The sequence below is a fragment of the Callithrix jacchus genome, chromosome 9, assembly GCF_049354715.1.
Source record: "Callithrix jacchus isolate 240 chromosome 9, calJac240_pri, whole genome shotgun sequence".
Lineage (NCBI taxonomy): Eukaryota > Metazoa > Chordata > Mammalia > Primates > Cebidae > Callithrix > Callithrix jacchus.
This window is the reverse complement of record NC_133510.1, coordinates 65,199,868-65,227,813: the sequence shown is the minus strand read 5'-3', so window position 1 is coordinate 65,227,813 and position 27,946 is coordinate 65,199,868. Positions and strand designations below refer to the sequence as shown.

At 45.7% G+C, this 27,946-nt stretch overlaps 1 protein-coding gene across 1 annotated transcript; it reads left to right on the top strand.

Annotated features, from left to right (window-relative positions):
- Nucleotides 1–1,268: 1,268 nt before the first annotated feature.
- COPZ1 (coat protein complex I subunit zeta 1) lies at nucleotides 1,269–26,463 on the top strand. The gene is made up of 9 exons (XM_035256552.3): nucleotides 1,269–1,319; nucleotides 15,339–15,407; nucleotides 17,326–17,407; nucleotides 18,337–18,428; nucleotides 20,618–20,673; nucleotides 22,641–22,718; nucleotides 22,874–22,925; nucleotides 24,279–24,317; nucleotides 25,121–26,463. The coding sequence occupies exons 1-9, from the start codon at nucleotides 1,302–1,304 to the stop codon at nucleotides 25,166–25,168; spliced, it is 534 nt and encodes a 177-aa protein (XP_035112443.1). The 5' UTR covers nucleotides 1,269–1,301; the 3' UTR covers nucleotides 25,169–26,463.
- The last annotated feature ends 1,483 nt before the right edge of the window (nucleotides 26,464–27,946 follow it).

Here is a 27,946-nt window from a genome sequence, read left to right as displayed (position 1 = left end):
TACTCTCCCTTATTCTTTTTTTTTTTGAGACCGAGTCTTGCCCTGTCTCCAGGCTGGAGGGCAGTGCTTTGATCTCGGCTCACTGTAACTTCCGCCTCCTGGTTCAAGCGATTCCCTTGCCTCAGCCTCCGGAGTAGCTAGGACTACAGGAGCACGCCACCACGCCCAGCTAATTTTAATTTAATTTAATTTTTTTTTTTTTTTTTTTTTTTTTTTTGAGACGGAGTTTCGCTCTTGTTACACAGGCTGAAGTGCAATGGCGATCTCGGCTCACCGCAACCTCCGCCTCCTGGGTTCAGGCAATTCTCTTGCCTCAGCCTCCTGAGTAGCTGGGATTACAGGCATGTGCCACCATGCCCAGCTAATTTTTTGTATTTTTAGTAGAGACGGGGTTTCACCATGTTGACCAGGATGGTCTCGGTCTCTTGACCTCGTGATCCACCCGCCTCGGCCTCCTAAAGTGCTGGGATTACAGGCTTGAGCCACCGTGCATGGCCTTTTTTTTTTAAGACGGAGTCTTGCCCCACCTACCCTCCCTTATTCTAATCCCGTTTCCCCTTTGCCCCCAAACCCCATCTCCAAAGGTGTAACATCTGATTTCACTCTGGGCCAAAGTTGGCTTTTACAAACTCCGACTTCTTATGTTCCTCAGGCCCAGCAAAGCCTGGAATTCCACCTTAGGGAGCTTATCATTGCGCCTATCAACTCCTGACAGCCTTGGTTTATGTAGATAACATGTTGGGCCTTTTTTGGCTATATTCTATGGTTGTGCAGACTCTGTGAGGATGCTGAAGTGACCTGAGCGAGCCTGAGGGAAAGGCTAGCCACACAGATCATGCACCTAATGGGGGCGCTGAAAATAGGGATTAGGGCAAGATTCCAGTTAGGAAGCGCCAGTGTTAAAGGCTAAGGAGATACAGCGCCCCCTAAAGAGAGTGCGATTAAAAGTCGCTAAATCAGGCCGACAATATCACGTGTCCTCGGCCTTACCAATTGAAAATTAACAATCGCTTCCTCTGTTCCCCATGGAAACAACCCCGCCCCACTGACCCTCCCTCCCCAATCAGTCGTGAGGTTTTGCCATTTTATTGAGTATTGAGGCTGTCAATCAAAAATTTGCGCCTTCTGGTTGGACAATTTGCTTCCGCTAAGCAAACTATTACGTAATTGGTCAATAGAGAGATGCCTGGCTTAGCTTTACCCAATGATCCTTGTTCTAGGCGGGGCCTAATGGGGACGTATGGCCAATCAGCGGCGGCGTTGCTTTTGTGGCTCCACGTCGGCACCAGCTGCGGGGCAAGATGGAGGCGCTGATTTTGGTAGGAGCTGGAGGGGCAGCAGAGATGCTGTGGTGTCCACAGGGACCGGGAGTCAGGGTTCATCCCGAGTGGGAGACGGGGAAGGAGAGTTCCGGGTAATTCTTGGGGACTGAAAGTTCTGCTGGCCCCTGAAATAAGTGTGTGGCCTACTATAGGAGCTAAAGCCTTAGTTTAGAGTAGGAAGCTTTGCCGGGGAGAGGGTATAGAGTCGGTGGAAAGTTAAGGGCAGCACATGGACTCCTTAGGATGCATAGGCTATAAGCGTACTAGATTAGGACCCTTCAGGTTGCCCCTTATTTTTTAGCATTGTGGATGATATCCTGATTTGAATTTACCCAAACCACCAAACTCGCACCGTGTTGTAAGAAAAGAATACAAATGTTTTGTCATTACAGGCTCCTCCTGATGGTTTTCCAAGTTTGACTGTGCATACTCTCCATTGCTGATTCCCTGCCACATTCCTTCAGGAAACTTCTTTTCGGTTTCCTGGTAATCCTTACTATATAGGTTTGTCATGATAAAGAATCAGTATTCCATCGAAGCTCTGGGATACCTGATAAAGTTAGTATGGATTACTATGGATTGTGGAATATTTATTCTAGACTCCTTATTCTGTTCTCCTTTTCTCTCCCCATTTAGACCTTAGGAATTCCTTTTTTTTTTTTTTGAGACCGAGTCTTGCTCTGTCTCCCAGGCTTGAAGGCAGTGGCGCTATCTCAGCTCACTGAAGCCTCCACTTCCTGGTTTCAAGCAGTTCTGCCTCAGCTTCCCAAGTAGCTGGGTCTAGAGGCGCATGCCTCCACGCCCAGCTAATTTTTTTGTGTTTTAGTAGAGACGGGGTTTCACCTTGTTGCCAAGGCTGGTCTCGAACTCATGAGCTCAGGCAATCTGCCTCCGCCTCCAGAGTGCTAGGATTCCAGGCGTGAGCCACTGCAAGGCTGGAGTGCAGTGGTGCAGTCTCAGCTCACTGCAATCTCTGCATCCTGGGTTCAGGCAATTCCCTTGCCTCAGCCTCCCGAGTAGATGGGACTACAGGCAGGTACCACCACACCTGGATAATTTTTTGTTTTTTAGTAGAGACGGGGTTTCACCATGTTGGCCAGGATGGTCTCAATCTTCTGATGTCATAATTTGCCCGCCTCAGCCTCCCAAAGTGCTGGGATTACAGGCGTGAGCCACCACGCCCGGCCAGCAAGTATTTTTAATCAAGTACTAGGTTGAGGGCGATGGCTCATGCCTGTAATCCCAGCACTATGAGAGGCTGAGGCAGGAGAATCGTTTGAGCCCAGGAGTTTGAGGCTGCAGTGAACTATGGTTGTGCCACTGCACTCCAGCCTGGCATGACAGAGCCAGACCCTGTCTCTAAAAAAATAAAAATAAAAAACCTCCCCCCAAACCCAATTAACAGACTAGGATAGATTCTAGGGAATTGGTTTCTTTAGAAGCTTTTTAGATCATGAGGAAGATAATACTTGGGGAGCCCTTTTAACAATGGGTCTATGTGTAGTGGGTATAATATGTGAACGTCTGTTGGGCCAGGCACGGTGTAATTCCACGCTTTTAATTCCAGGACTTTGGGAGGCCTAGGTGGGCAGATCATGAGGTCAAGAGATCGAGACCATCCTGGTCAACATGGTGAAACCCCGTCTTTACTAAAAGTACAAAAATTAGCTGGCCATGGTGGCGGGTGCCTGTAATCCCACCTACTGGAGAGGCTGAGGCAGGAGAATCACTTGAACGCGGGAGGTGGAGGTTGCAGTGAGCCGAGATCTTGCCACTGCACTCCAGCCTGGCAACAGCCAGACTGCGTCTCAAAAAAGAAAGTCTCTCTGTCACATTTCTCTTCCCTTAGTTCTTTGTCTCTGCTTCCTCAGTGAAGTCTGTTTCAGGCTGCCTCTTTCTTATTCTTCTACTTTAATCTATGCCTAATATGCTGCATTCACAGATCCGGTTAACTTGGTCAGGTAACCCTGGACTTTGCTTTTAAAACCACACTGATTCTTTGTTATGGGAAACCAGTGTAATGAGGTTAGGGGCAATCTGTTCAAAGCATATTCTTCATTCACAGATTCCTGCTAACTTGGTCAGGTAACCCTGGACTTTGCTTTTGAAACTACACTGAATTCTTTTTCATAGGAAACTCTACATAATGAGGTTAGGGGCAATCTGTTCAAAGCATATTCTTCTGTCCTTACCTCCTCTACAAGTACATACATAGCTGCAGGATGTTGAGAAAAAGGGAAGGGTAAGCTACAGGGGGTCAAGAAGAACTGTTGATCAAAGTTTGCATTGACTGGAATTTTAAATAACCGTTAAGTTCCTTTCATTTAGGTACTTTACAGTGGGTTCCATTTCTTTCTTGAATTAAGTAATCCAGCTCTAGTTTTCAAGCAGATTTGTCTAATCTCTCTCGGGTCTCCTTAGTCTCTAAGGAAAGAGACCTTTTCATCTCCTTTAGTTCCCAGTGCTTAATAATAGTGATCTCAGCCTGCATCTTTGGACTTGGCTTCTTCTTTCTTGCTGTTTCTGCTTGTTCTCCCTTTTTGAGTTGTGAATGGAGAGGATCTCTGTAGGTCCCCACTCTCCATTAATAACCTATGGAATCTTAAAGATAAGGATTTACCCTTCCTTTTTCACTTTTTTCCTCCTTTCCTTTTTACTTTTTTTCTTTAAAGCTGAATTACTCGGCCAGGCTCAGTGGCTTAGGTCTGTAATCCCAGCACTTGGGCGGGCAGATCACCTGAGGTTAGGAGTTCAAGGCCAGCCTGACCAACATGGTGAAACACCGTCTCTACTAAAAATACAAAATACAAAATTAGCTGGGCCTGGTGGGACGCCCCTGTAATCCCAGCTCCACAGGAGGTTGAAGCAAGAGAATCACTTGAACCTGAGAGGTGGAGGTTGCAGTGAGCTGAGATTTCGCCGTTGCACTCCAGCATGGGCAACAAGAGCAAAGCTCTGTCTCAAAAAAAAAAAAAAATGAGTTACTCTATCGGTTTAGATCTTTAAATCTTTGTTCATAGGTTTTATTTTTCCTAATCCTCTCTGGATTCACCTTCAGAGTACTTCTCCAGTGCTTTACAGACTAGACTTCTAGTTCTATACCTTCTCTTACCTTAATATTTTAAAACCATGACCAAATCCCAAATTCTAAGCCTCATTCAAAAATCAGGCCATCCAAAGTGCACAAGGATATGAGTATATATGGAGGAGGAAGCTATGCAGAATACGTCAAAGCCTTTAAAGGTTGATATTGCTCCTTGGCCTTCGCTTCCTGAATCATCTTAATGGGGCTTTTGTTAAATTCCTTTGGCACTAACAGTAGAGGTACTTGGCCTAAATGCCCCCTCCCCCTGCTCTGGGCAAAGGTATCAATTACATTAAGCCCCTAAAGCACTCCCATCTCGTTCCTGGCAGTCCCCTGTGCCCCTCTCCCAGCTGCGTCCTTGCAGGTGCCTGGCCCCTCCATTTCGTTAGGAGAAGCAATCTCCTTGTTCCTGCACTGTGGAGATATATTTCTCAGCTAGGGCGAGAGCAGTGCCAGCACTGCCCCCGGTGAGGTCCCTGGCAGCAATAAAAATTTTTATTGTGATTATGTTGGTGTCGGGGTGTCCATCTGGGTTATTGCACACCTAGTTTAATTGATTGAAGTTTAATTTATTGACACTTCAAATTAAATGATCAGAATAAACTGTGCTGTTACTCTGGCCGGCTTGTTTTAATGGTTGATTGCTGGAAGCAGACCTCGGCTTGAACTAAAACCCCCAAAGAGCAATTGACGCTGCTTCTAACTCTCCCCATGTCTTGCCCTCCAAGAAGACCTTGTTATAGATTTCCGACGTATTTATATATATTTTTTCCCTCTCCTTCACAGTGGTGGGAAAGAGTTGGTCCCTGGCAAGGTATAAATTATATCAAAGATCTAGGGGAGCTGTCACATGGTCAGAAGAGGAGGAGGGGGCCTCCATGTGAAGAAAACCAGACCCTTGAGAAGCCAGGTCTGCCTTGGGAGGCAGAGGATGTATGTAATTATCCAGGTATTTGAGGGAGCTAGTGGCAGGTTTAGGGTCTTTTTTATCTAGATACTTGCTACTGTTTCTTACTTTTCTCCATTGCCATGACTTGGTTAGAGTTTGGATATTGACAAGAAAACAGGTTGTGGAAAGGGAAACTAGAGGAGTAAATCAGATGGAGCAGGGATAAAGAATCAGTACCTGTGTGCCCACTTTTGTGCTGGAGTAATTAGGAAGAGAAAAGGCAGAGTGCCCAGGGGACAACTGAAGATGGATTGGGAGACTGACTCCATGCACTTGTAAGATGCTTGTGTTGGCAAGGGCCCTCTCACATTCTGTCCTTTCTGTTTCTGGGCAGAATAGGTTTCCTTACATCAGATTATTAGAGGGATCTACCCTGGCCTAAGATTCCCTAGCCTGTGTCACCTCTTCTGATGTTTGATCACCCCCATCTCTTCAGGAAGTCCTTTCCTGTTGTGTAACCTAAGTCATATATGCTACAGATGAAGGCTGTTTTTTTTATTTGGCGTTTTATTTTGTCACTCTTAATGCAGATATCCCATCCACACCCAATTGCCCTGGATAGCTCGGTCAACTAATTTTCTGCAATTCCTTTTCTGTTGTGTAGTTTTAGAGGGAGACTAAAACCAGAGGAGAATAGAGCAGTTCTGCCTCAGGGGTTGATTTGGGGGCATAAGTAGACTGAAAGATAATACATAACACCGAGGCTGTCAATTCAGTCTTTCAGAGACTAGCTTTTTGTTTTCATGAGCAAAAGCAGGGGGCTGGGATGGGGAGTAGAGGGATAAATCATGACCAAGGACTCATCAGGAATGGATCTAGCCCCGTTTGATTTTTTCCTTTTCTAAGTGATATTTAGGTGAGTACTCCTGAATTACCAAACTGAGAAGGCAGGATGTTCTAATGGTGCCCTCAGGCATCAGGTCTGAAGTACAGTCTGATTTCTCATTCATCTCTCTTCCCAGCAGTACTGTTTTGTCCCTTATTTCTGTGATTCTTTCACTTCAATGATAGTTGAAGAATTAGGGACTATGTGACCCCTGGGTAAAAAAATTCTCCAGCAGACAGCCTTTCTGACTTTTGAGAAAGGGCCTGAGACTTTGCATTCCTAAAGAGCTTGGGGTTTGGTTATGGTTGTCCTGCCCATTTCACAGTCACCAGATTCAGCCATTGAAAGCTAGAGGTGGCAGGGCATGGTGGCTTACGCTTGTAATCCCAGTACTTTGGGAGGCTGAGGTGGGCTGATCACCTGAGATCAGGAGTTTAAGACCAGCCTGAACAACATGGAGAAACCCTGTCTACTAAAAATACAAAATTAGCCGGGTGTAGTGGCAGGCACCTGTAATCTCAGCTACTTGGAAGGCTTAGGCAGGAGAATTGCTTGAACCCAGGAGGCGGAGGTTGCAGTGAGTTGAGATTGTACCATTGCACTCCAGCCTGGGTGACAAGAGCAAAACTCGGTCTGAAAAAAAAAAGAAAGATGGAGGGGTGTGGTGATGACCTTTATTCCCCCTGCTGGCTGTTAGTTTTCTCAATCATATTTACTAATTTATGATGGTTACATACACATTTATGATGGCTACATACATACATGCACTCTTTACTGGGTGCAGAGTAGAAGGGGTGATTTACAAAAGGATCATTCATTTCCCTCTTTTTCCTGCCCCCTCCACACCATCTTATTATCTTTAGAGAAAATCTCATTTTAATTCTAAACTTGACTCTATGAACTCTTTGAAATCATAAAAAAATTATTTCTATTTCTATATATATATTTTTGAGACAGAGTCTTGCTCTGTCACCCAGCCTGGAGTGCAGTGGTATGATGATCTTGGCTCACTGCAACCTCTGCCTCCTGGGTTTAAGCAGTTCTCATGCCTTAGCCTCCTGAATAGCTGGGATTACAGGGATGCACCACCATGCCCAGCTAAGTTTTTGTATGTTTAATAGAGACAGGGTTTCGCCATGTTGCCCAGGCTGATCTCAAACGCTTGAGCTCAAGTGATTTGCCCCTGCATTGGCCTCCCAAAGTGCTTGGATTACAGGTGTGAGCCACCATGCCTGGCCATGAAATCATAAAAAAATTTGTGAATATGTATTTTGCTGGAAATAAGGTCCACAGATTTAATTGGTTTATCAGAGGGGTCTGCTGTAACTCAAAAAAGGCATTAACCTTAACTTATCTAGGTCAAGCTTCTCATTTCTCTGATGAAGAAGCTGAATCTCAGAGAAAGGGAAAACGTGAGTTAATGGCTGATCCTGATTATAATACAAGTATTGTAGCCAGGTACAGTGGTGCATGGCTGTAGTCCTAGGTATTTGGAAGGCTGAGGCAGGACACCTTGAGCCAAGGAGTTCTGGTCCAGCCTGGGCAACACAGCAAGACCCTGTCTCTGTTTAAGAGATGGATTGTAGGAGTTTAGAGACATTTCTCCTGTAACATCATAACTCTTGGTGATTGTGCATTACATATTTTGTGTCTGTGTCAGATAGGACGATTGTAGCTATCTCTTCCTGCCATCATTTCTTCCTAAGTCATGTGTTCAGTTTTTTCTTTATAACCAATATTTGGTCTCATGTCAGCTGGGTAATAGTCTGTGGTACCAGTGGCTCCTACTCTTTCCTGAGATTAGATTCTTTTTGAATCTAATCTTGTTTGTATACAGAAAAAATTAGTAGGGTATGGTGGCATCTACCTGTAGTCCCAGCTACTTGGGAGTCTGAAGGTGGAGGATCGCTTGACCCTAGGAGGTGGAGCCTGCAGTGACCTGTGATGGCACTACTGCACTCCATCCTGGGCAACAGAGTGAGACTCTGTCTCAAAAAAAAATAATAAACATTATTATTATTGTTTTGAGACAGAGTCTCGTTCTTGTACCTAGGCTGGAGTGCAGTGGTGCCATCAAGGTCACTGCAACCTCTACCTCCCAGGCTCAAGCAATTCTCCTGCCTCACCCTCCCAAGTATCTGGGATTACAGGCACCCGTCACCATACCTGGCTAATTTTTGTATTTTTAGTAGAGATGGGGTTTCACCATGTTGGCCAGGCTGGTCTCAAACTCCTGACCTCAAGTGATCCACCCACCTCAGCCTCCCAAAGTGCTGGGATTACAGGCATGAGCCACCACACCCAGCCAATAATAATAATAATAATAATAACAATAATCTACTTGGTTGATTCTGCCAGTAGCATTAAAAAAAATAACAATAATATTAATAAATCTGATATGTAAAAACTGCTCTTCCCTAACAAAGACTTTAGTTACTTCTTCTTTTCTTTTAATCTGAAGTCCATATGATTGTGGCTGGCATATTGGAGCCCTTAACCCTAGAGGAGCTTTTAATTTTAAAAAAGTTGGCATAGCCAGGCACTGTCGCTCACACCTGCAATCCCAGCACTTTGGGAGGCTGAGGCCAGCGGATCATGAAGTCAGGAGCTTGAGACCAGCCTGGCCAATATGGTGAAACCTGTCTTTTCTGAAAGTACAAGAATTAGCTGAGCATGGTGGCGTGCACCTGTAGTCCCAGTTACTCGGGAGGCTGAGGCAGAAGAATCACTTGAACTCGGGAGGCAGAGGTTACAGTGAGCTGAGATCATGTCATTGCACTCTGGCCTGGGCAACAAAGTGAGACTTCATCTCAAAAAAAAAAAAAAGTTGGTACAGAGGCTGGATGTGGTGTCACACCTGTAATCCTAGCACTTGGAGGCCAGGACAGGCGGATTGCCTGAGCTCAGGAGTTCAAGACCAGCCTGGGCAAGATGGTGAAACCTCGTCTCTACTAAAATACAGAAAATCAGCTGGGTGTGATGGTGGGCACCTGTAATCCCAGCTACTCAGGAGGCTGAGGCAGGAGAATTGCTTGAAACTGGGAGGCAGACGTTGCAGTGAGCCAAGGTCAAGCCACTATACCCCAGCCTAGACAACAAAGTGAAACTTTGTCTCCCAAAAAAGAAAGTTGGCACAGAATCGGGGGGTATACCTACTAAGCCATGTGGTATCTAGGAATTTCTCCTAGTTTTTACTGTCTTAGTTTTACTTTATAAACAGGATTGAGAGAAGAGAATCTTGTTACAGTTTTTAATTGATCAAGAGTCATTGCCACATCAGGGTAACCCCTTTTGGTATGGCTTTAAGGATATATATATATATATATATTTTTTTTTTTTTTTTTGAGACAGAATCTTGCTCTGTCACCCAGGCTGGAGTGCACTGGCGCCATCTCAGCTTACTGTAACCTCTGCTTCCCTGGTTCAAGTGATTCTCCTGCCTCAGCCTCCCAAGTAGCTGGGATTACAGGCATGCGCCACCACACCCAGCTAATTTTATTTTTTTAATTTTTAATTTTTTTTTTTTTTTGAGATGGAGTTTCGCTCTTGTTACCCATGCTGGTGTGCAATGGCGCAATCTTGGCTCACTGCAACCTCCGCCTCCTGGGTTCAAGCAATTCTCCTGCCTCAGCCTCCCGAGTAGCTGGGACTACAGATGCACGCACCACCATGCCCAGCTAATTTTTGTATTTTTAGTAGAGACGGGGTTTCACCATGTTGACCAGGATGGTCTTGATCTCTTGACCTCGTGATCCACCTGCCTCGGCCTCCCAAAGTGCTGGGATTATAGGCGTGAGCTACCGCGCCCAGCCTATTTTATTTTTAGTAGAGATGGGGTTTCATGTTGGTCAGGCTGGTCTTGAACTCCTGACCTCGTGATGCCCACCTCAACCTCCCAAAGTGCTGGGATTACAGGCGTGATCCACTGTGCCCGGCTAGATTTTTGTTTATTGTTTTTTGTTTGTTTGTTTTTGAGATGGAGTCTTGTTCTGTTGTCCCGGCTGGAGTGCAGTGGTGAGATCTTGGCTCACTGCAACCTGTGCCTCCCAGCTACAAGCTATGCTCCTGCTTCAGCCTCCTGAGTAGCTGGGATTACAGGCATCTGCCACCATGCCCCGCTAAGTTTTGTATTTTTGGTAGAGACAGGGCACCATGTTGGCCAAGCCAGAAGGATTTATTTTTAAGTAGAGAATGAAGAACTTTTTAGTGATCTCAATCTGCTTCCTTTTTTTTTTTTTTTATTTTTGAGATGGAATATCACTTTGTCCCCAGGCTGGAGCGCAGTGGCACAATCTCAGCTCATTGCAACCTCCACCTCTTGGGTTCAAGTGATTCTTCTCCTTCAGCCTCCCAAGTAGCTGGGACCATAGGCGCGTGCCACCACACCCAGCTAATTTTTGTATTTTTAGTACAGACGGGTTTCACCATGTTGGCTAGGATGGTCTCCATCTCTTGACCTCGAGATCTGCCTGCCTCGGCCTCCCAAAGTGCTGGGATTACAGGTGTTAGCCACTATGCTTAGCCAGCCTTTTTTTTTTTTTTTGAGATGTTCTTACTGTGTTATGTAGGGTGGAATGCAGTAGTGCAATTGTGGCTCACTACAGCCTTGAAATCAGGCTTAAGCGATCCTCCTCCCTCAGCCTCTTGAATAGCTGAGACTACAGGTGCTTGCCGCCTTTGTTGGCTAATTTTTTTTTTTAAGTCCTTACAGAGACAGGGTCTCACTACGTTGCCCAGGTTGGTCTTGAACTTCTGGCTCAAGTGATCTTGCTGCCTCAGCCTCTGAAAGTGCTAGGATTACAGAGATGAACCACTTGTGCCTGGCCCCCAGATTCTTATTTGTGCTCTTTCAGCTCTGTAGATAGCATCCTGTAACTCCCTCCATAAAGGCTTCTGGGTTTTTTTCCCCTAAATGAATCAAATAATTAATCATAGTTCCCAAGTATCCTGTCTGCCTTCTCCAAACACTATTCCCCCAGTCTTTTGGTGGCTTACCAAGATCTTACCCTAAAGTGTTCTCTTTCTATATACATTGTGAACAGACTTAATTCAGTTATTTTTCAGGGCCCAGCTCTACTAATTTGTCCTGTTAAACACACAAATAGAGCGCTTTTATCCAGAGCTGCCTTTGAAAAATATTTTTGCTTTCCATGTGGTTTGGGAGAAAAAAAAAGAGACAGGAAAAAAAAAAAGAAAAATATTTTTGCTAATGGCTATAATCCTGTGGAAGCTGCAGGTTACTCAAAATGCCCACAGGGGGCAGCACTAGGAATGACTCTTCCCCTTTAGTCTTCTGTGTGCTAGGGGAGAGAGTTCTTAGAGGTGTTGATGCTTTTCACCAGGCTTTGGCAGCCCCTGGCTGAGGCTGGTCCTGGTGGCTCGGCCTGTAATCCCATTTGGGAGGCCGAGGCTGACAGATCACAAGGTCAGGAGTTTGATACCAGCCTGGCCAATATGGTGAAACCCCATCTCTACTAAAAATATAAAAATTAGCTGGGTGTGGTGGCGCGTGCTTCTAGTCCCAGCTACCCGAGAGGCTGAGGCAAGAGAATCGCTTGAACCCGGGAGGCAGACGTTGCAGTGAGCCGAGATCACACCACTGCACTGCAGCCTGGGCAATAGAGCAAGACTCCATCTCAAAAAAAAAAAGCCCCTGACTGAGATCAAAGACTCATTTGCAGCAGCCTAGTTGCTTGTTCAGTGTTGTTTCACCTGTCTTGAGGAGACCATTGTTTTCTTGATAATGAAAACATAAATACATGAAAATCTGTCTGAGTCACCCAGCCTCCCACAAAACAATCTCCCTATACATCATTTCCAAGCACTATTAGCATTTGAGGTGAAGTTCTGTTTTACACTCAGGCTGTGGCTCTCTGAAAGTCAGTGCATCACAGAACTTTGTCTCGAAAGCTTTCTAGCAGCTACCTATTTTGGGAGTGGGAGGGAAAAATAGACCTTTTACATTCTTTTAATGTGGCTCTAAACTTATAAGGTCTTTCTCAACAGTCAGCATTTAATGTGTTACAAGGTCAAGCCTAGTCCATTGTCCTGGAAGCCCATTTCTCTGTAGCTAGGAGTTATTTATAAACTTGCCCTTTGCAAAAACTTAAAATGAAATTACATTATCAGTAATGACTTCTGGGGCCTTTAAACTGACTGGTTTTATGGCATAGCCCTCCCCATTCCTGAGAGGTAAAAGCCCCAGGCTGAAGTGGAACCAGCTGCAGTCAGGAGGTGGCAGGAGAAGTAAAGAAGCTGCCGGCTCCAGCTGTAGCAGAATGGCGAATTAAAGCGGCATTTAAGCTCCTGCCTAAATTCTCAGCTTTATTTAGTGAGGTTCCTCCTTTGGAAGTTTGAAATGACCAGCCTTTTCTGTGATGGCTTCTTTCCCTTTTTAGAGCTCCAGTAAGCTCTATGTCAAATCTAGTCTTTATCCTTGTCCTCCTTAGCCTTTCATTCTTCCCAGGAAGATCCAATGTTTCTATTTTTGGGGTTTCTTTGATAATGTCTCCTAGGAAGCCAGTGAAAAGAGCCAGGAGCAGAACCCAGGGATACGTTCTTTCTTTGCCGATGTGGCTGTTGGAGGCACTCACACCCTGTTGGCCACAAAGGACATTGTCCAACTCTCCCAGATGGCTGGTGGCCGTTAGGCTTTGCTTTTCTTTGGGTTCTAGGGATGCCAAACTTTATGGCTGCAAGAACCAGTTTCCAACGCCAGGTTAATGCCCAGTTTTAACTAATGGGCAGCTCTCTAAAGTTGCTGTGAATGTGGATAGAGGAACAGAGCCAAAGTTTTCCAGGAAAAGGTTGTGGGAAAAAATGATTTCTTCTAAATATCCTTCCTTTTGGACTTCTTCTCTTCCATTAAGGAAACTCATTCCCATTGTTGTCTCCCTTTTGGAATTGAGGACCCAAGTTATTATAGAACTGAGCTTGCTTTATGGGAAGATCTTTCTGTGAGGAATCAGGAGTTAGGAGGGCTGCTTCTATTTGTGACCTTTTAAGACTAGACTCTAGAGGACTTCCCTCCACTAGGCAACAGAGTTATTTAGTTTGAGAGGAGTTACTCATGCCTTGTTTATTCCAGTGTGTTATGTATACAGGAAGGGCATCTCTACGGAGTGTTTATCAGAGGAGGGATAAAGTTGGTAGTAATATTACCCAAAATGACCACATCAGAAAATCCATTTATATGTGGAAGTCTAATTATAAGTAGTCCCCTAGATGCACACTGCGTCAAGATATCTTAACTTTATTCTCAAGCTTCTTTTATTCTCTCAATTATTCAGCAAATATTGGGAGTTTAGTATGTGTCAGGCATTGTTCTGGACAAATGGGATAAACCAGTGAACAAAACAAAAATTGCAGTCCTCAGGAATTCAAGTAGGGAAAGCTTATGTTCCTCATCACCTTGTTGTCAAAAGACTGGGTTCCTTTTACTCCCATTCTGACTGTCCTCCCCGCCTCCCCCAAACAGGGTTCGTTCTTTGCATGGAACCATAAACCTCCTGCAGCCTCATAGGACAATTTATGTTTGTAGAGGCTGCAGGTCCTGGGTTCTTGGTAATGATTCTTTTCTCCTCACTCTTGGATCTCTGTCAAACACATGTTTCTGTGTTTGGCTCCTGTGAGGACTATGGATTTCTTAAGGCCAGGAAAGAGGTAGCAAAGCAACAGCCTTGTCTCACAACATAGGGATATCCGTGGTAAGTAATGTTGATTAGAAAGTCAAGGAATGACGGCTGGGTGCAGTGGCTCACACCTGTAATCCCAGCACTTTGGGAGGCCGAGGTGGGAGGATTATTTGAGCCTAGGAATTTGAGACCAGTCTGGGCAATATAGTGAGAGCTTTTCTCTTTAAAAAAAAAAAAAAAAAAGATAAGATGGATTAAACGGAGAGGAAAAAAAAAAAGGAATGTGAGGCTGCAGATACCTTTCATACACATATCACTATCTCCCCTCACTTTTGGTTTTTCTATTCAATCAATTAGAGATGGGGTCTCACTGTCACCCAGCCTGGATTGCAGTGATGCAGTCATAGCTCAGTGTGGTCTTAAACTCCTGGGCTCAAGAGATCCTCTCACCTCAGCCTCCCGAGTAGCTGGGACTATAGATGCATGCTCATTTTTAAAAATTTTTGTAGAGATGGGGATCTCCCTGTGTTTCACAGGCTGATATTGAACTGGGCTCAAGCAATTCTCCTGCCTCAGCCTCTTGCGATTTTTTGTCTCCTAGTTAGCTGCCTCCCTCGAGGTTGCAGGAGTAGAGGAGACACCAGACCACCACAGCTTTTCCAAGTGATATACTTGCAGTTGAAGAACCATTAAGACAGGCTGTGATTCATTACAATAGTCAATATCCTCAGTTTGATTCTTGGTAGTGGAAAACTCCCCTCTTGCTCACTCTCTCTAGGCCCCATAGTGTTTCTCAGATAGATCATCTCACTGCTTCTTAACTCCCCCAAAATTGAGGTTGGCGTTTGTCCTTGCAAGTTAAGTGGTCCTGGTTAAGGTATAGTGGAAATACTGGAGAATATAGGAAAGTTTGGGGAGATGGCTGTCTTACTAGGCTGCATTGAGAACTGGTATGCCTCTCTGCGTGTGTGTGTGTGTGTGTGTGTGTGTGTATGTAAATGCTCTTTTCCCTCTGCTCAGTGTGTGGGTTGTTTAGGGAAGGCTTGCTTTATGCTTCTGCATTGCTACTGCATTTGGACTGCAGAAACTTCCAAGTATACTAGGACATACAACCCTATTTTGAAATGGCCTTGTTCAGTGCCTTTTAATTAATCTGGTCACATTCTGTAGCCACCTGTGCATGGGAGAGCAGGAAGGGAGAGGGTAATTTGGAAAATAACTGTACCATAATATTTGGAAATAACAGCATGACCTCTCTTGATTAAGCCCCCTATGAGGCAGAGAAACTGTTTCTCTGATGATACTTTGGAATCCTTTGTTGAAATGTTTTCTCTATCAATTCAGTTTACTTACTCTGGGTCTTTCTCAATGGGAAATATCAAAATCTGACCATGTTGAGGTAAGGGACTTACAGAGGTACCTCTGTATCCCCTTGCAGCCCCAGTGGGATTAGGGGAAGTTATCTGGTTTACCAGTGGTAGTGGGAGCCTTTAGGACTGAAGGTATGTTCATATCTCTTCAGGAACCTTCCCTGTATACTGTCAAAGCCATCCTGATTCTGGACAATGATGGAGATCGACTTTTTGCCAAGGTGAGATTCCCTTTCGAATTAGTTTAGGAACAGCACAAAGTCTTATTCTGAGATTTGAATCTTGGGACTGATCCCCTATTAATTCATGTACCTCAGTAGTATAATTTTGAGAATTCTTTCTTTTTTTTTTGAGACAGAGTCTTGCTCTGTCACCCAGACTGGAGTGCAGTATTACCATCTTGACTTACTGTAACCTCTGCTTCCCAGGTTCAAGCGATTCTCCCACCTCAGCCTCCTGAGTAGCTGGGATTATAGGCGAGTGCCACCATGCCCGGCTAATTTTTTGGTATTTTTAGTAGAGACGGGTTTCACCATGTTGGTCAGGCTGGTCTTAAACTCCTGACCTTGTGGTCTGCCCCCCTCAGCCTCCCAAAGTGCTGGGATTACAGGCAAGAGCCACGGTGCCCGCCTTTTTTTTTTTTTGAGACGGAGTTTTGCTCTTATTGCCCAGGCTGGAGTGCAATGGCATGATTTCAGCTCACTGCAACCTCTGCCTCCCGGGTTCAAGTGATTCTCCTGCCTCAGCCTCCTGAGTAGCTGAGATTACAGGTGCCTGCCACCATGCCCATCTAATTTTTCTATTTTTAGTAGAGACAGGGTTTCACCATGTTGGCCAGGGTAGTTTCGAACTCCTGACCTCAGGCCATCCTGCCCACCTCAGCCTCTCAAAGTGCTGGCATTACAGGCTTGAGCCACTGGGCCTGGCCTGAATTCTTCCATCCTTTCTTGCCTACTCCAGATAAAACCCGAGTTTTCTTTTGTCCCTTAGTTGTACTGCTCCCCTGCTTGCTGTCCTCAGACTTTGACCTCCATTGTTGTCAGCATCAAATTAGGGAAAAGCTTTGAAACTTTGGTTCCTAACAAAGCAGTATGTAGATGCTAAGAGGCAGCCTGCTCATGTCCATCATTCCTGTCCCCTTCCCTTCTACCTTGTCACCCTGCCTGGGTTTTTCCGGAGAATTCTCTTGCAGTCCCAAGGTTCCAGTCCTAGGTCTATAGTCACCATCAAGCTTGTTACCTCCTGACTTTCCCAGAGTGATGTTTCCAACTTTGGATCTGTTGGAAGGAAGAAGAAAGGACACCCCTCTCCTCTCCCTCCATATTCTCCCCCTCCTGTAGACATTCTTTCTGTCCCTGGTGTATTAACTCTGGGCAAGCATAGCATAAATCAATCAGCAGGTAGAGATTAGTTTAGAATTCACCAGCTGTTCCTCCCTGTAATTGGATGTAACTATGCAGGACACCTTTTGAAACAGTTATCCAGTTCCTAAATGCCAGACCTGTCATAGGTCTTCAGCTGACTGCGACGGATTAGCCCCTAAAGAGCTAGCAATTTAGCAGCCTGGATCTCAGCCCCCTTGCCAGGGAGAGCCTGGGAATGGGCTCTGTTGTATGCTGGATGGTTCTTTCAGCTTGCAGAAAAGAAAGCTAAGATAGACCATAGGGCAAGGTTTGCCTTTCTTTGGAGGAGGTTTTTGTAGCCTTTCTCCATTCCTCAGCTTCATACAGTGAGTGAGGGTCTAAGGAAGTGTTCTGTGCTTCTGGTGTTTTTTGTGTTCTCTGGCACTGCTCCCTGCCATGCAGTAGCTCCTGGGAAACACTTGATGAGAATACCCTTAGGAGAGCTCTAGACTGCACACAGGCACAGAGCCTCACCGTAGGGCTGGTAGGCTTCTGCCCTCAGACAGTCTTAAACATGTGAGGAGGGTTGCTTATGGCAGGGTCTTTTATGTATTTTCTTAGATTACTCACTACCCATTCTCTGCCTCTATAGTCCTTCCTTTTCCATGTCAGTATTTCTCCCTTGCCCCATGCCTTGAAAGAGAGAAATCCAAGATCCCAGGGCAAAATATAGTCACTAATCATTCTGAGCTTCCAGCTCTAGTGACCCAACCCTGTCTCCTTTCCCTCTGACCAGTACTATGACGACACCTACCCCAGTGTCAAGGAGCAAAAGGCCTTTGAGAAGAACATTTTCAACAAGACCCATCGGACTGACAGTAGGTCATTTTCCTTTCACTACTCCTCATGTTGGGGGGAACCATGGTGGGAAGCGGGTGGTAGCAGGGCTGCAGAGAAAGGATGAAATGACTCTGCCTCCTTTTCCTTTTTTTTCTTCCTCCCCTTGTATAATAAACTCTTCAGAAATGTAATGGGGAGGTGAGTGTACCTCACGCGGGAATACCGTGCTGGAAGGTTGGCTGTTAGCTACCTGTCTAGTTCCTGGATTTATGAGCCTCACTTGACAAATTTAACTGCAGCTCTGCTTATTGTACCGCATCCATTAGGGCAGGTAAATGGAAGTCTGTAAAGGTGACCGCTCTGCATTTTCACCTCCGAAGGATCGACTGGTATCCTGTCTCACATACAACAAGGAGGGAAATAGGTATAGTGGGCAGGAGCAGAGGATGATGGTTAGAGAAGATACATTAGACTCCCCCAAGTTTATACTTCTCTTCTCCTGCCATCACCCAAAAAGTGCAGATCATCTATCTTTGGAGGTCATTATAGTCGATTACAGTCAGCCTCACCTTAGCCCAAAACAGCTGGATACTAGGCATTCATGGGAACTCTTTTTTTTTTTTGAGACGGAGTCTGTCTCTCTCTCTCTCACCCAGACTGGAGTGCAGTGGCTCACTGCAACCTCTGCCTCCCAAGTTCAGTCGATTCTCCCATGTCAGCCTCTCAAGTAGCAGGGATTACAGGTGCATGTCACCATGCTGGCTAATTTTTGTGTTTTTAATAGAGATGGGGTTTCATCATATTGCCCAGGCTGGTCTTGAACTCCTGACCTCAGGTGATCTGCCCACCTCAACCTCCCAAAGTGTTGGGATTACAGGCATGTGCCACCACGCCTGGCTGGTAACTCCTTCTTTCCTACTTGCTTATCTCAGGCCACCTACTCTCTCTACCTTTTTTCTTCCACCAGGTGAAATTGCACTCTTGGAAGGCCTGACAGTGGTATACAAAAGCAGTATAGATCTCTATTTCTATGTGATTGGCAGCTCCTATGAAAATGAGGTGAGAATCCCCACCCCTCTTTGCTATCTCTGATCCTACTTCCTAAACCACAGGCAGTACATAGCACCCTAGTAGAGCCGTGTTCCTCTGGCTTCTGACCAAGCAAATGAAGTTGTCAGAGATCTCACCAACCTCACAAACATGGCCCAGCGAATGAATTGCCTAGAAGGAATTTTTCCTAGATCTTTTATATCCATTAGGAAACATATATGTTTTAATATCCTTCCCTGAGTAGTGTTTTTTAAGTTGGATTTCTGAGGTGTGGTCAAGACTGCAGGGGATACTTGCTCTTCCTATGAAGGGTCCATACCAATTAGCTTGAGCCAGTTAGCTAACAACCTGGGTCATGCTGAACCTATACATTCTGAATGGGTCACTTGAGAAGACCTTGGGTATAGTTCTAACCTGCTTCCTATATGCAGGAAAAGCTCTTTGCCTCAGGTAGCAATTTGTAGGAGAATAAATAAGTAAAAATAAGCCTCCAGATAATTAGAGGCAAAAGTAAAAGTTTGAGGAAGTCAACTCTTACTGAGCTCTTATTATTGGCATAAGTTCTTTGTAAAGTACGTTGTTAGTTAAAAATTGTAGTACTTCTGTGAGTTGTAGGCATTAGTGCCTTTGTTTTACAAATGAAGAAACCAAACCATGAAGAACCATATGAAATGACTTGTATGTGACCATTGTCAGACTATAAAAGTGGCAGTTTGATGTGGTTCAACCTAATAACCGTTTCAGGATCACATATGTAGAAAATGGCTCAGCTTGGATTCAAACCTGTATCTGTCTAACTTAAAGTCCATGCTTTTTTCTTTTTTGAGACGGGAGTTTTGCTGCTGTTACCCAGACTGGATTGCAATGGCACGATCTCGGCTCACTGCAACCTCAGCCTTCTGGCTTCAAGCAATTCTTCTGCCTCAGCCTCCCGAGTAGCTGGGACTACAGGCGCGTACCACCATGCCCAGCTAATTTTGTTTTTGTATTTTTAGTAGAGACGGGGTTTCACCTTGTTGACCAGGATGGTCTCGATTTCTTGACCTCGTGATCCACCCGACTCAGCCTCCTAAAGTGCTGGGATTATAGGCCTGAGCCACCACGCCCGGCCAAGTCCATGCTTTTTAAAAAAATTTTGAGACAGGCCCAGTGAGGTGGCTCACACCTATAATCCCAGCACTTTGGGAGGCTGAGGTGGGCGGATTCCTTGAGGTGGGCGGATTCCTTGAGGTGAGGCGTTCGAGACCAGCCTGGCCAACATGGTGAAATCCCATCTCTACTAAAAATTTTTGTATTTTTTGTAGAGATGGGATTTCACCATGTTGGTGAATACAAACATTTTTAGTACAGATAGGATTTTACCATGTTGAAATCCTAGCTGGGGGTGGGCGCCTATAATCCCAGCTACTTGGGAGGCAGAAGCAGAATTGCTTGAACCTAGGAGGTGGAGGTTGCAGTGAGCTGATATTGTGCCAATGCACTCCAGCCTGGGTGACAGAGTGAGACTCTCAAAAAAAAAACTGTTTTTGAGACTGAGTCTTGTTCTGTCTTCCAAGCTGGAGGACAGTGGTACAATCTTGGCTTACCGCAACCTCTGCCTCCCAGGCTCAAGTGATTCTCCCACCTTAGCCTCCTAAGTAGCTGAGACTGCAGGTGCCCACCACCATACCTGGCTAATTTTTTTTTGTATTTTTTGTAGAGATGGGGTTTTCCATGTTGCCTAAGCTGGTCTCAACTGCTGAGCTCAAGCAGTCTTCCTTTCTTGGCCTCCCAAAGTGCTGGGATAGAGACAGGGTTTAGACAGGGTCTAGCTGTTACAGGTATGAGCCACTGTGCCCAGCCAAATAAGTCCATGCTTTTTACACTAACTCTGCAGCCTTCCTCTGACCTCAGCTATTGCTTGGTTAATGATTTCTCTACACATCAGGTAACACATATACAGTTAGTAAAGACATTGTAGAGGACTGTGACAGGAAAGTTCTGTTTAAACTTGACTAAAATAGATGTTGAATTGTGAGAATTTATTTCTGTGAGAAACCACAGGTCCTCTTCCTGTTGTGCTCTCACTTCTACCTTGTTTTGGGTCCTTTGTGAAAGCCTGTGTCTCTTGATGTTTAATGAATTAGGAGGTTTTGTTTTTAGGTAGCAGCTTTCAGGGCCTTGAACCTTACCCGTCTTCCCCCTGTGTCTCCCAACAGCTGATGCTTATGGCTGTTCTGAACTGCCTCTTCGACTCATTGAGCCAGATGCTGAGGTGAGCAGGGCTTCTTTTTTTTTTTTCCCCCCAAGTTATGATGGAAAGAGCAGGGCATTGTTGATTTCTGTTTGGGAGATAAACTATTCATCAGGCCCAGGGATTATAGGGGATTGGCAAAGGCTCCAGTAGTTGATTTAGTTTAAGAGGTTGGCCTTATTAATTCATAGTAATTCATGCTACTGTGGAGGACTGGATGGAGAGTATGTCCTTCCCATGGAATAATTCTCTTACTAAGGAAGGGGACTAGGAGGGAGCAGATTCTTTACCTCTGTGTTTACTCTTGTAATCCCCTGTGGCCCTGTCAGAGTTCTGAGCATCCTCAAGGGGCTTTCATGGGCCTCATTCTTGACATTAGAAGTGGGGAAAGGCCAAGCCTAAGGAAGTGTTCCAGATGGAACATCAGTCAGTACTGTGGGAATGGAAGGCAACAGTCCCAATTTTTTTTTTTTTTTTTTGAGATGGAGTCTCGCTCTGTTGCCCAGGCTGGAGTGCAGTGGCGTGATCTCGGCTGACTGCAACCTCTGCCTCCCGGGTTCAAGCGATTTTCCTGCCTCAGCCTTCTCCGTAGAGTAACTGGGACTACAGGCGTGTACCACCATGCCTGGCTAATTTTTGTATTTTTAGTAAAGATGGGGTTTTACCATGTTGGCCCAGCTGGCCCTGAACTCCTGACCTCAAGTGATCTCCCCACCTTGGCTTTCCAAAGTGCTGGGATTATGGGCATAAGCCATCTAGCCTGGCCCCCAGTTTAGTTTTTTTTTTAACTTCTAGTTTACTTCTAGTTCTTGTTTTTTCCCTTCTATAGATCAGGAAGCACCCAGGCAGGAGGATTACATGAGTTGAGTTCAAGACAAGCCTGGGCAACATAGTGAGACCCTGTCCCTGCAAAAGATAAAAAAAGTAGCCAGGTGTGGTGGCACATACCTGTAGTCCCAGCTACTTGGGAAGCTGAGGTAGGAAGATTCCTACTCAGCTGAGCCCAGGAGGTTGAGGCTGCAGTGATCTATGATCGTACCACTGCATTCCAGCCTAGGCGACATAGCAAAACTCTGTCTCAAAAAACAAAAAAAAAACCAGGAAGCTTATGCCATATACCGTCTCCTCCCTTTCCACCTCCCCATTAGCCCTGTGTTCTCTATTACCCATGTAGATGGGTAATAGAAGAGATATAAGTTGCTTTTCCTGAAAACATCCAGGGCTCTGAACTTCATTCCCTCAGCAGCTCCCAAGTGAACCCAGTATAGACAACCATCCAGACTAGAACAGCAGGTGCTCTCAGCCCTGCAAAATCAGCAGGGTGAATGGCTCAGGTTTCCTCAGGAAGGGGATGATTTATTTCTTAGCCAGGTGAATGAATAGACTTCATTTCGGGTAATCTAGTGAAAGACTCAAACTGATGGATATGGCAGGCCACATGTAGCAACCACTGGATCTGAGGCTGGTACATGCAGACTCTGCCCGCTCTTTGGGCCTTTCAGGGCCTGAGCAGAGCTGGTAAGGGATGGAGAGAAGGGGGAACAGAGAATGTCTGAGGAGTTTTGTCAGAGCTTGAGTGCAAATCGGATTTGCATTCAACCCCTTCTACCTCGCGCCACCTCCGGATTGAGTCTTAGCTCTGTTTATGTTGTTTTTTTTCCCACCCACTGATGTCAGTGTTTATGAGCAGTGTTATGAGCAGCATCATGGCAGGTAGGAAAGAAATAATAGCTGTGGCTAATCAACCCGTGAATAGTCAGAAATTGATTGTATTATTTGAATCTCTTTCCAGACATTCCTTATTCAGCACTTAAGAGTAGAAAGGGGTTTTGCGTGAACTAGCTAAAAAGTTTTTCACCTTATTTACATCTCTGTGTGGTTGGTGGAAATGTTTATTGGTCTAGTTTAGGTTCCTCAATGCAGACAAGGTCCTAGGATTTCTTTCACACACAGGTTGGTTTTTCTCTTCTCTTCTTTTGGGGACTCAGGAAAAATGTAGAAAAGCGAGCACTACTGGAGAACATGGAGGGGCTGTTCTTGGCTGTGGATGAAATTGTAGATGGAGGGTAAGTTCTGTGATCTGCCTTGATCTTGGGTGAGGTGGTGGGATAAATGCCCCTCTCCTAAATCAAGCAGGCTTAGTAGCCAGAGGTCCTGTCCTCCCACAGTGAGTTGGGCCTTCAGGACAGAGTGAACGATGATCTCTTCTTTGTTTTTGCAGGGTGATCCTAGAGAGTGATCCCCAGCAGGTGGTACACCGGGTGGCATTAAGGGTAAGCAGGAATGAGTTTCTCTGCATCCCCACGTCTATTCACAGACACCCTCCAGAGCCAGACCTGCTGAATGTGTCCAATAGTTGGGGCTCATAGGAAACATACAACCTTCTCTTTTCCTTTCAAATACATTGAGCCTTTCTCTTTCCTTCCCTTCTTATTATCCCAAAGAAGGAAGCAGAAAGAATTTATTTCTGCCCTTAATACAGTACCTAACATCTCATACAGTCTTTGCACATAGTGAACATTTAATACATACTTATTTAATAAATGATGAAATAAAAGAAACTTTAATATTTATGGTTTTGAAATTATAAAGGAACTTGAAGTTGGGTTATTCCCTTCTTGGAGCTGGATCCAATCATCTGAGGTAGAGGAGTGTCTTTCCTGTCTTTTAAAGTCTTATATGACTGAGGATGGTACCTCTCCATCAGGAAGTACTTATTTATCAGAACCTCAGTTCTCTTTGGTGCTAGTGATATCAGAAAGGGGCCTCTGAGTTTAACCACAGAAGGCCCCAAGTCAACCGGGGAGATAATGGTGGATTCAGAGAGAGCCCACCAGCAAATTGTAGGGGTACAAAGATGTCTGAGCAAAGCAAATCTCCCCATTCACAGAATGTCCTGGCTCTGACCTCCACAGAGTGAAGGCTGACAGTGCTTGGTAATGGGAAATCTTCTCCCTTAACTGCTGTGGGCTCCATTTGCATAGCTTAATCTTCTCCTCTAACATATGTCTCTATGTGGCAAGAGAGAGGGTCCCCCCACCAACTCCCCCCTTTCTCTTCTCAGGCTGCTGTTGCAGCAGTTTATTTCTTCAAATTAACATGCTGTCGTTACCCATCAGGCTTTGCGGGATCCATTAAACTACTCCTGGCTCCCCCTCATCCTTTCCCTAGCAATATTGATATTCAGAGAAGGCCTTTTCTGACTAGGGAATCAGGTCCAAGTTAAGGGAGTTGAGGATCAGGTAACCTGCTGGTTACTCGGAATGGAGTAAATCTTTTACTGCCTTGGAGAATTGCCTGAACCCAGGAGGCGGAGGTTGCGGTGAGCCGAGATCACGCCATTGCACTCCAGCCTGGGTAACAACAGCGAAACTCCGTCTCAAAAAAAAAAAAAAAGAAGTCCTGCCTTAAAATGGAAGCTGGATGAAATGACCCTTTTTTGTTCATAATCCCTCTGGCCAAGTAAAATTTTAGCTGTGCTAGTCCCTAGAAGGGACTGAGAAGTTCAGTGCATCTGCCCTTTGTTTCAGTTTAAAGGATCACTTTTTTCTTCTCTAATTCCAGACTCCAATCAGGTCTTACTCCAGCTTTCTCCCACACTAAATGCTTATATCTCTGTGCCATAGGGTGAAGATGTCCCCCTTACGGAGCAGACCGTGTCTCAGGTATGACATTTTCCCTCTTCTTTCCAGATGGACTGGGTCACTAAAGAAGCTAGAATAGTATTCCACCCATATCTCCCAAGTCTGAGTGTGACTAGAGACTCAAGACACATCTTCCTTGGCTCCCTCTTACTCCAGAGAACTGGGATTTGTGCAGCTAACCACTTCCTACCCCTACTTCCAACTCCTTTCTCAGTTTCCTGTGAGCAGTGGCTGTCAGCCTTGCTCTGTACCCTTCAAACCCTCTCTGCCTGATGCCTCATTCAGTGATTTATTCCCCAGCAGAGGCTTGCCTTAAGCAGATGGTCTGTGTGCATTTGTGCACACACTCTCTCTCTTTCTCTTATTATTCAAATGAGGGCTAAGCTGGAAATGCATATTCTAGAATATGCAGGTTTTGCAGATCCATCTTGCTACCTTGACTGCAGATAGATTGTCTACCTGATGTAGGGGGAAGGGAGGGATTCTGTTTTCTACCCACTTGGAATTCTCACCAAGAAGTCCATCTGGATTTGTTACCCACCCCATGCCCGCCACCCGTTTTAACATATGTCCGGTAACTCCCAGTTTTTTTTTTTTCTTTTATACCAGGTATACCTCTTCTCTCTTCATCCCCCCAATGGATATGAATTTTTTTGGAATTTTCTAAACAATCTGCTAGGGCCTTAGAGAGCTTCTTCCCATCTCTTTACCCTTGGAGATTTTCTATTCTCAATTCTCCTAAGGACAGGGAAGGAGATCCCCAGCCCTCATCCTTACCCTGCTCTGTCAGCAAGCTTTCCTCAATGCTGCTCTTATCTCTGCAGGTGCTGCAGTCAGCCAAAGAACAGATCAAGTGGTCGCTCCTTCGGTGAAGACCCCACTGTTCCTGGTTCTTCATCCTCTTCGAAAAATTCGCATGTCTACTGTGAATTTTCATCTAGTTCCCCAACTGATACTTTCAGGGTCATCTTGGGGATCATAGGATCCTTAAATCTCCATCCTGTTTGTGGTTGCTCCCCCAGCCTCCCCTACACCCTTCCTGTTCCTTCTCATTCTTTTTGCAGTTCTGGGAGTAAAGTTCCCAGCATATTTAGATACAGGGCAGGGGAGGTACCCTCTTTCTATCTAGACTGGATTATGCTCACATGCTCCCCTGCCCTGACATTTTTGTAAATTCTGTGCCCTTTGCTGTAGCTACACTTAAGATTAAAGTAGGAGAAAGAATGTGCTGAGTGTTTTCCTCCCTTTGCCTTTTTACCTGGCCCTCATTCCGACAGCCCAGAAAGGGGAGGGAGAAAGAATTCCTTTCTATAGAATGAGTCGGGGTGGGGATGGGTAGGGATGTATCCAATGCAAGCCCTAGCCCCACTTACTGACCTCAGTGTTTTCTTTTGTGCCTTCTTACTGCCCTGTCCTCTGCCTTGGAAATGGCATTAGGAATAGCTCATAGGGAAGGGACAACATGGAAGAAACAGTGATTTAATTGTATTGAATAGGTCATATAAAATGTATTCTCTACTCTGATCCTGGCATATAGCTTCAAAACTGCTATGGTGAGTGTCCATCTCTTAGCTACCATAACTCTCCACCCTTACTACCTGCGGGATCTTTGCCTGGTTTGTCTTCTCTGTGTCCTGCAGCAAAGCCACTAAAGCTCCATTCTAGTCTTGGGAAGAAGAGTTTCTGCTCAGAACTGGGGAAGGAGTGGAGCTTATGACTTGGTCCTCTAGGCTATCTCTGTCCCCTCAGCTCCCCTATGTGTGTTTACTCCTCTGCCTTGGGTTTGCAGTCGCTGCTTAACTCTATCCTCTCTCTGTCTCAGCCTTACACCCAAGCAGTAGGTCTGTGCTCTCCCTGTCTCTAGGTCGCTGAGAGAGGTACTCTCATAAAACTTTTGGCATCTGGATTTCCCCAGGAAGATGGAGAATGGAATACTCACTCTTGGGTCTAATCTTTCCCCTTGACCCGAACTTCCTCCCCACAAAAATGTCTTTAAAAACCTTCCTGAGAGTTAAGCATTCTGCCCCACCAGTTCTCCAACACTGAAGTGGGGCAGATAGCTGGGCATATTTGAGGGGGCATTTTTGTGTAAAAGATGCATGGAGCCAGGAGATAGCCACCTTTATAAACTGCTCTGTGCAAAGAGGAATAAAACATTTTTTCCAAACTGCCTTTGTGTGATGTTTCTGTTTCTCTTACTCTCTTTTTGGCAGCTACTCCTATTCCTCCAGCCACCCACCCCCCACTCCCCATCTTAAAATATTTCTTCCGTCCTACCTCAGAGGCTCTCTAGCAGTGCCCCCCCCATCTCTAATTTACGGGGCTGTTTGCTTCCTTGGCATCTCTCCGTCCCCTCGCCTGGAAATTGGCGCCAGGGGTGGGGTGGGGATGGTATTTTCTCAGTGGGAGTCCCAGGGAACTGAGTTCTTCCCCCACCACCCCAAAGCCAGCTGCCTGCTCCCGCCTCAGCCATTAGTAACCCAGAGACGCGCACCTGCGTGGGGGCTCTCCTCCAGCCCTTGCTCCTTTCCTGTACCTCCCACTCCTGCTCTGAAACGGCGCTGAGCGGGTTATTTATCGGAGCCAGCGCTGCTCCAGAAGGTCAGGACGGTGGTGTAAATAACCTCTTCTCGCCATTTCCCCGTCCCTCCAGAGCCCGCTCCCCTCCCCCTCCTCCACCTTTATTCGCACAAATGAATGTGGCTGGGCTGGCGCAGCGCCTGGCCCTGCATCTTAATGGGGCGGTGAGCTCACAAGATGGATTTAGCTGGGGGTTTTATGGTTGCCGCGGCGACAGAATGCTTTGGTTTTCTTTCCCCCTTCCTCTGCAGGATTTTTAAGGAGGGGGGAGTGTGGGGAGCCTCTTCTCCACTGCAGTTTGAAGGGTCTCCTTCTCAGTAACCTCTGCTGCTCATAAAATGGGTCTGCAATTCCAGGATTAAGCAAGGGAGACCAAATTAGTATCTCAGATGGGAAAGGATGAGGGAAGGAAGGTAACAGGAATGGGGTGAGTCTCTCCAGCATCAGAACATGAAACTCAGAGTTTTCCAGTCTTGCCTGCTCTTCTGTGGAAACCTGACAATTCAGGTCAACAACTATGGGGCACCTGTGCCTGGATACCCCTTAGGAGGTAGAAAAGAAAAGAAAAATACCTGGGGTACCACGTCTGCCTACAGTCCTGCACTGAAAATTGGAATGCAAGAGTTTGGAGAAAGACTAGGTACTTATGTCTTTGCCCGTTGGAGCTGGGGAAAAGCAATACTCAGCCTTATCATTCTAATCTTCCTACTCACCACCCAGCACTGACCTGGGGGAGGGGCAATGTCAGTGCCAGAGTTGGGTGGTGGTGATCTGTCATGGTGTGGAGCATGGAGTTCTATCCAGTTGTCAAACTTGGAGTTCTCTGAGCTTCAGTTTCCCCAGCCTGGCCTGGGTTGAACTCCTGCCTTCTGTTTTCCAACATGAACGGAACTTTGGTGCCCTGGGCTACCCAGTCTTTTGGCCAGCACTTTTTCTTCAGGGCTATGAGTAAACACATCCCCACACACTGACTGAAGCAGAGCCTGGGAGCAGGGTCTGATTATTTCTCTTCCTTGGTTTCTTTCTGTCTGTAAGCCTGTGTCTTTCTGTTTGTGAGCCTTTCCCTCTTT

Bases quoted from the DNA above. Each gene is read 5' to 3' on its own strand.
- COPZ1 (XM_035256552.3), top strand. The intron at 15,408-17,325 runs GTGAGATTCCCT...CCCTCTGACCAG, and splicing joins GAGATCGACTTTTTGCCAAG to TACTATGACGACACCTACCC. The intron at 17,408-18,336 runs GTAGGTCATTTT...TTCTTCCACCAG, and splicing joins CAAGACCCATCGGACTGACA to GTGAAATTGCACTCTTGGAA.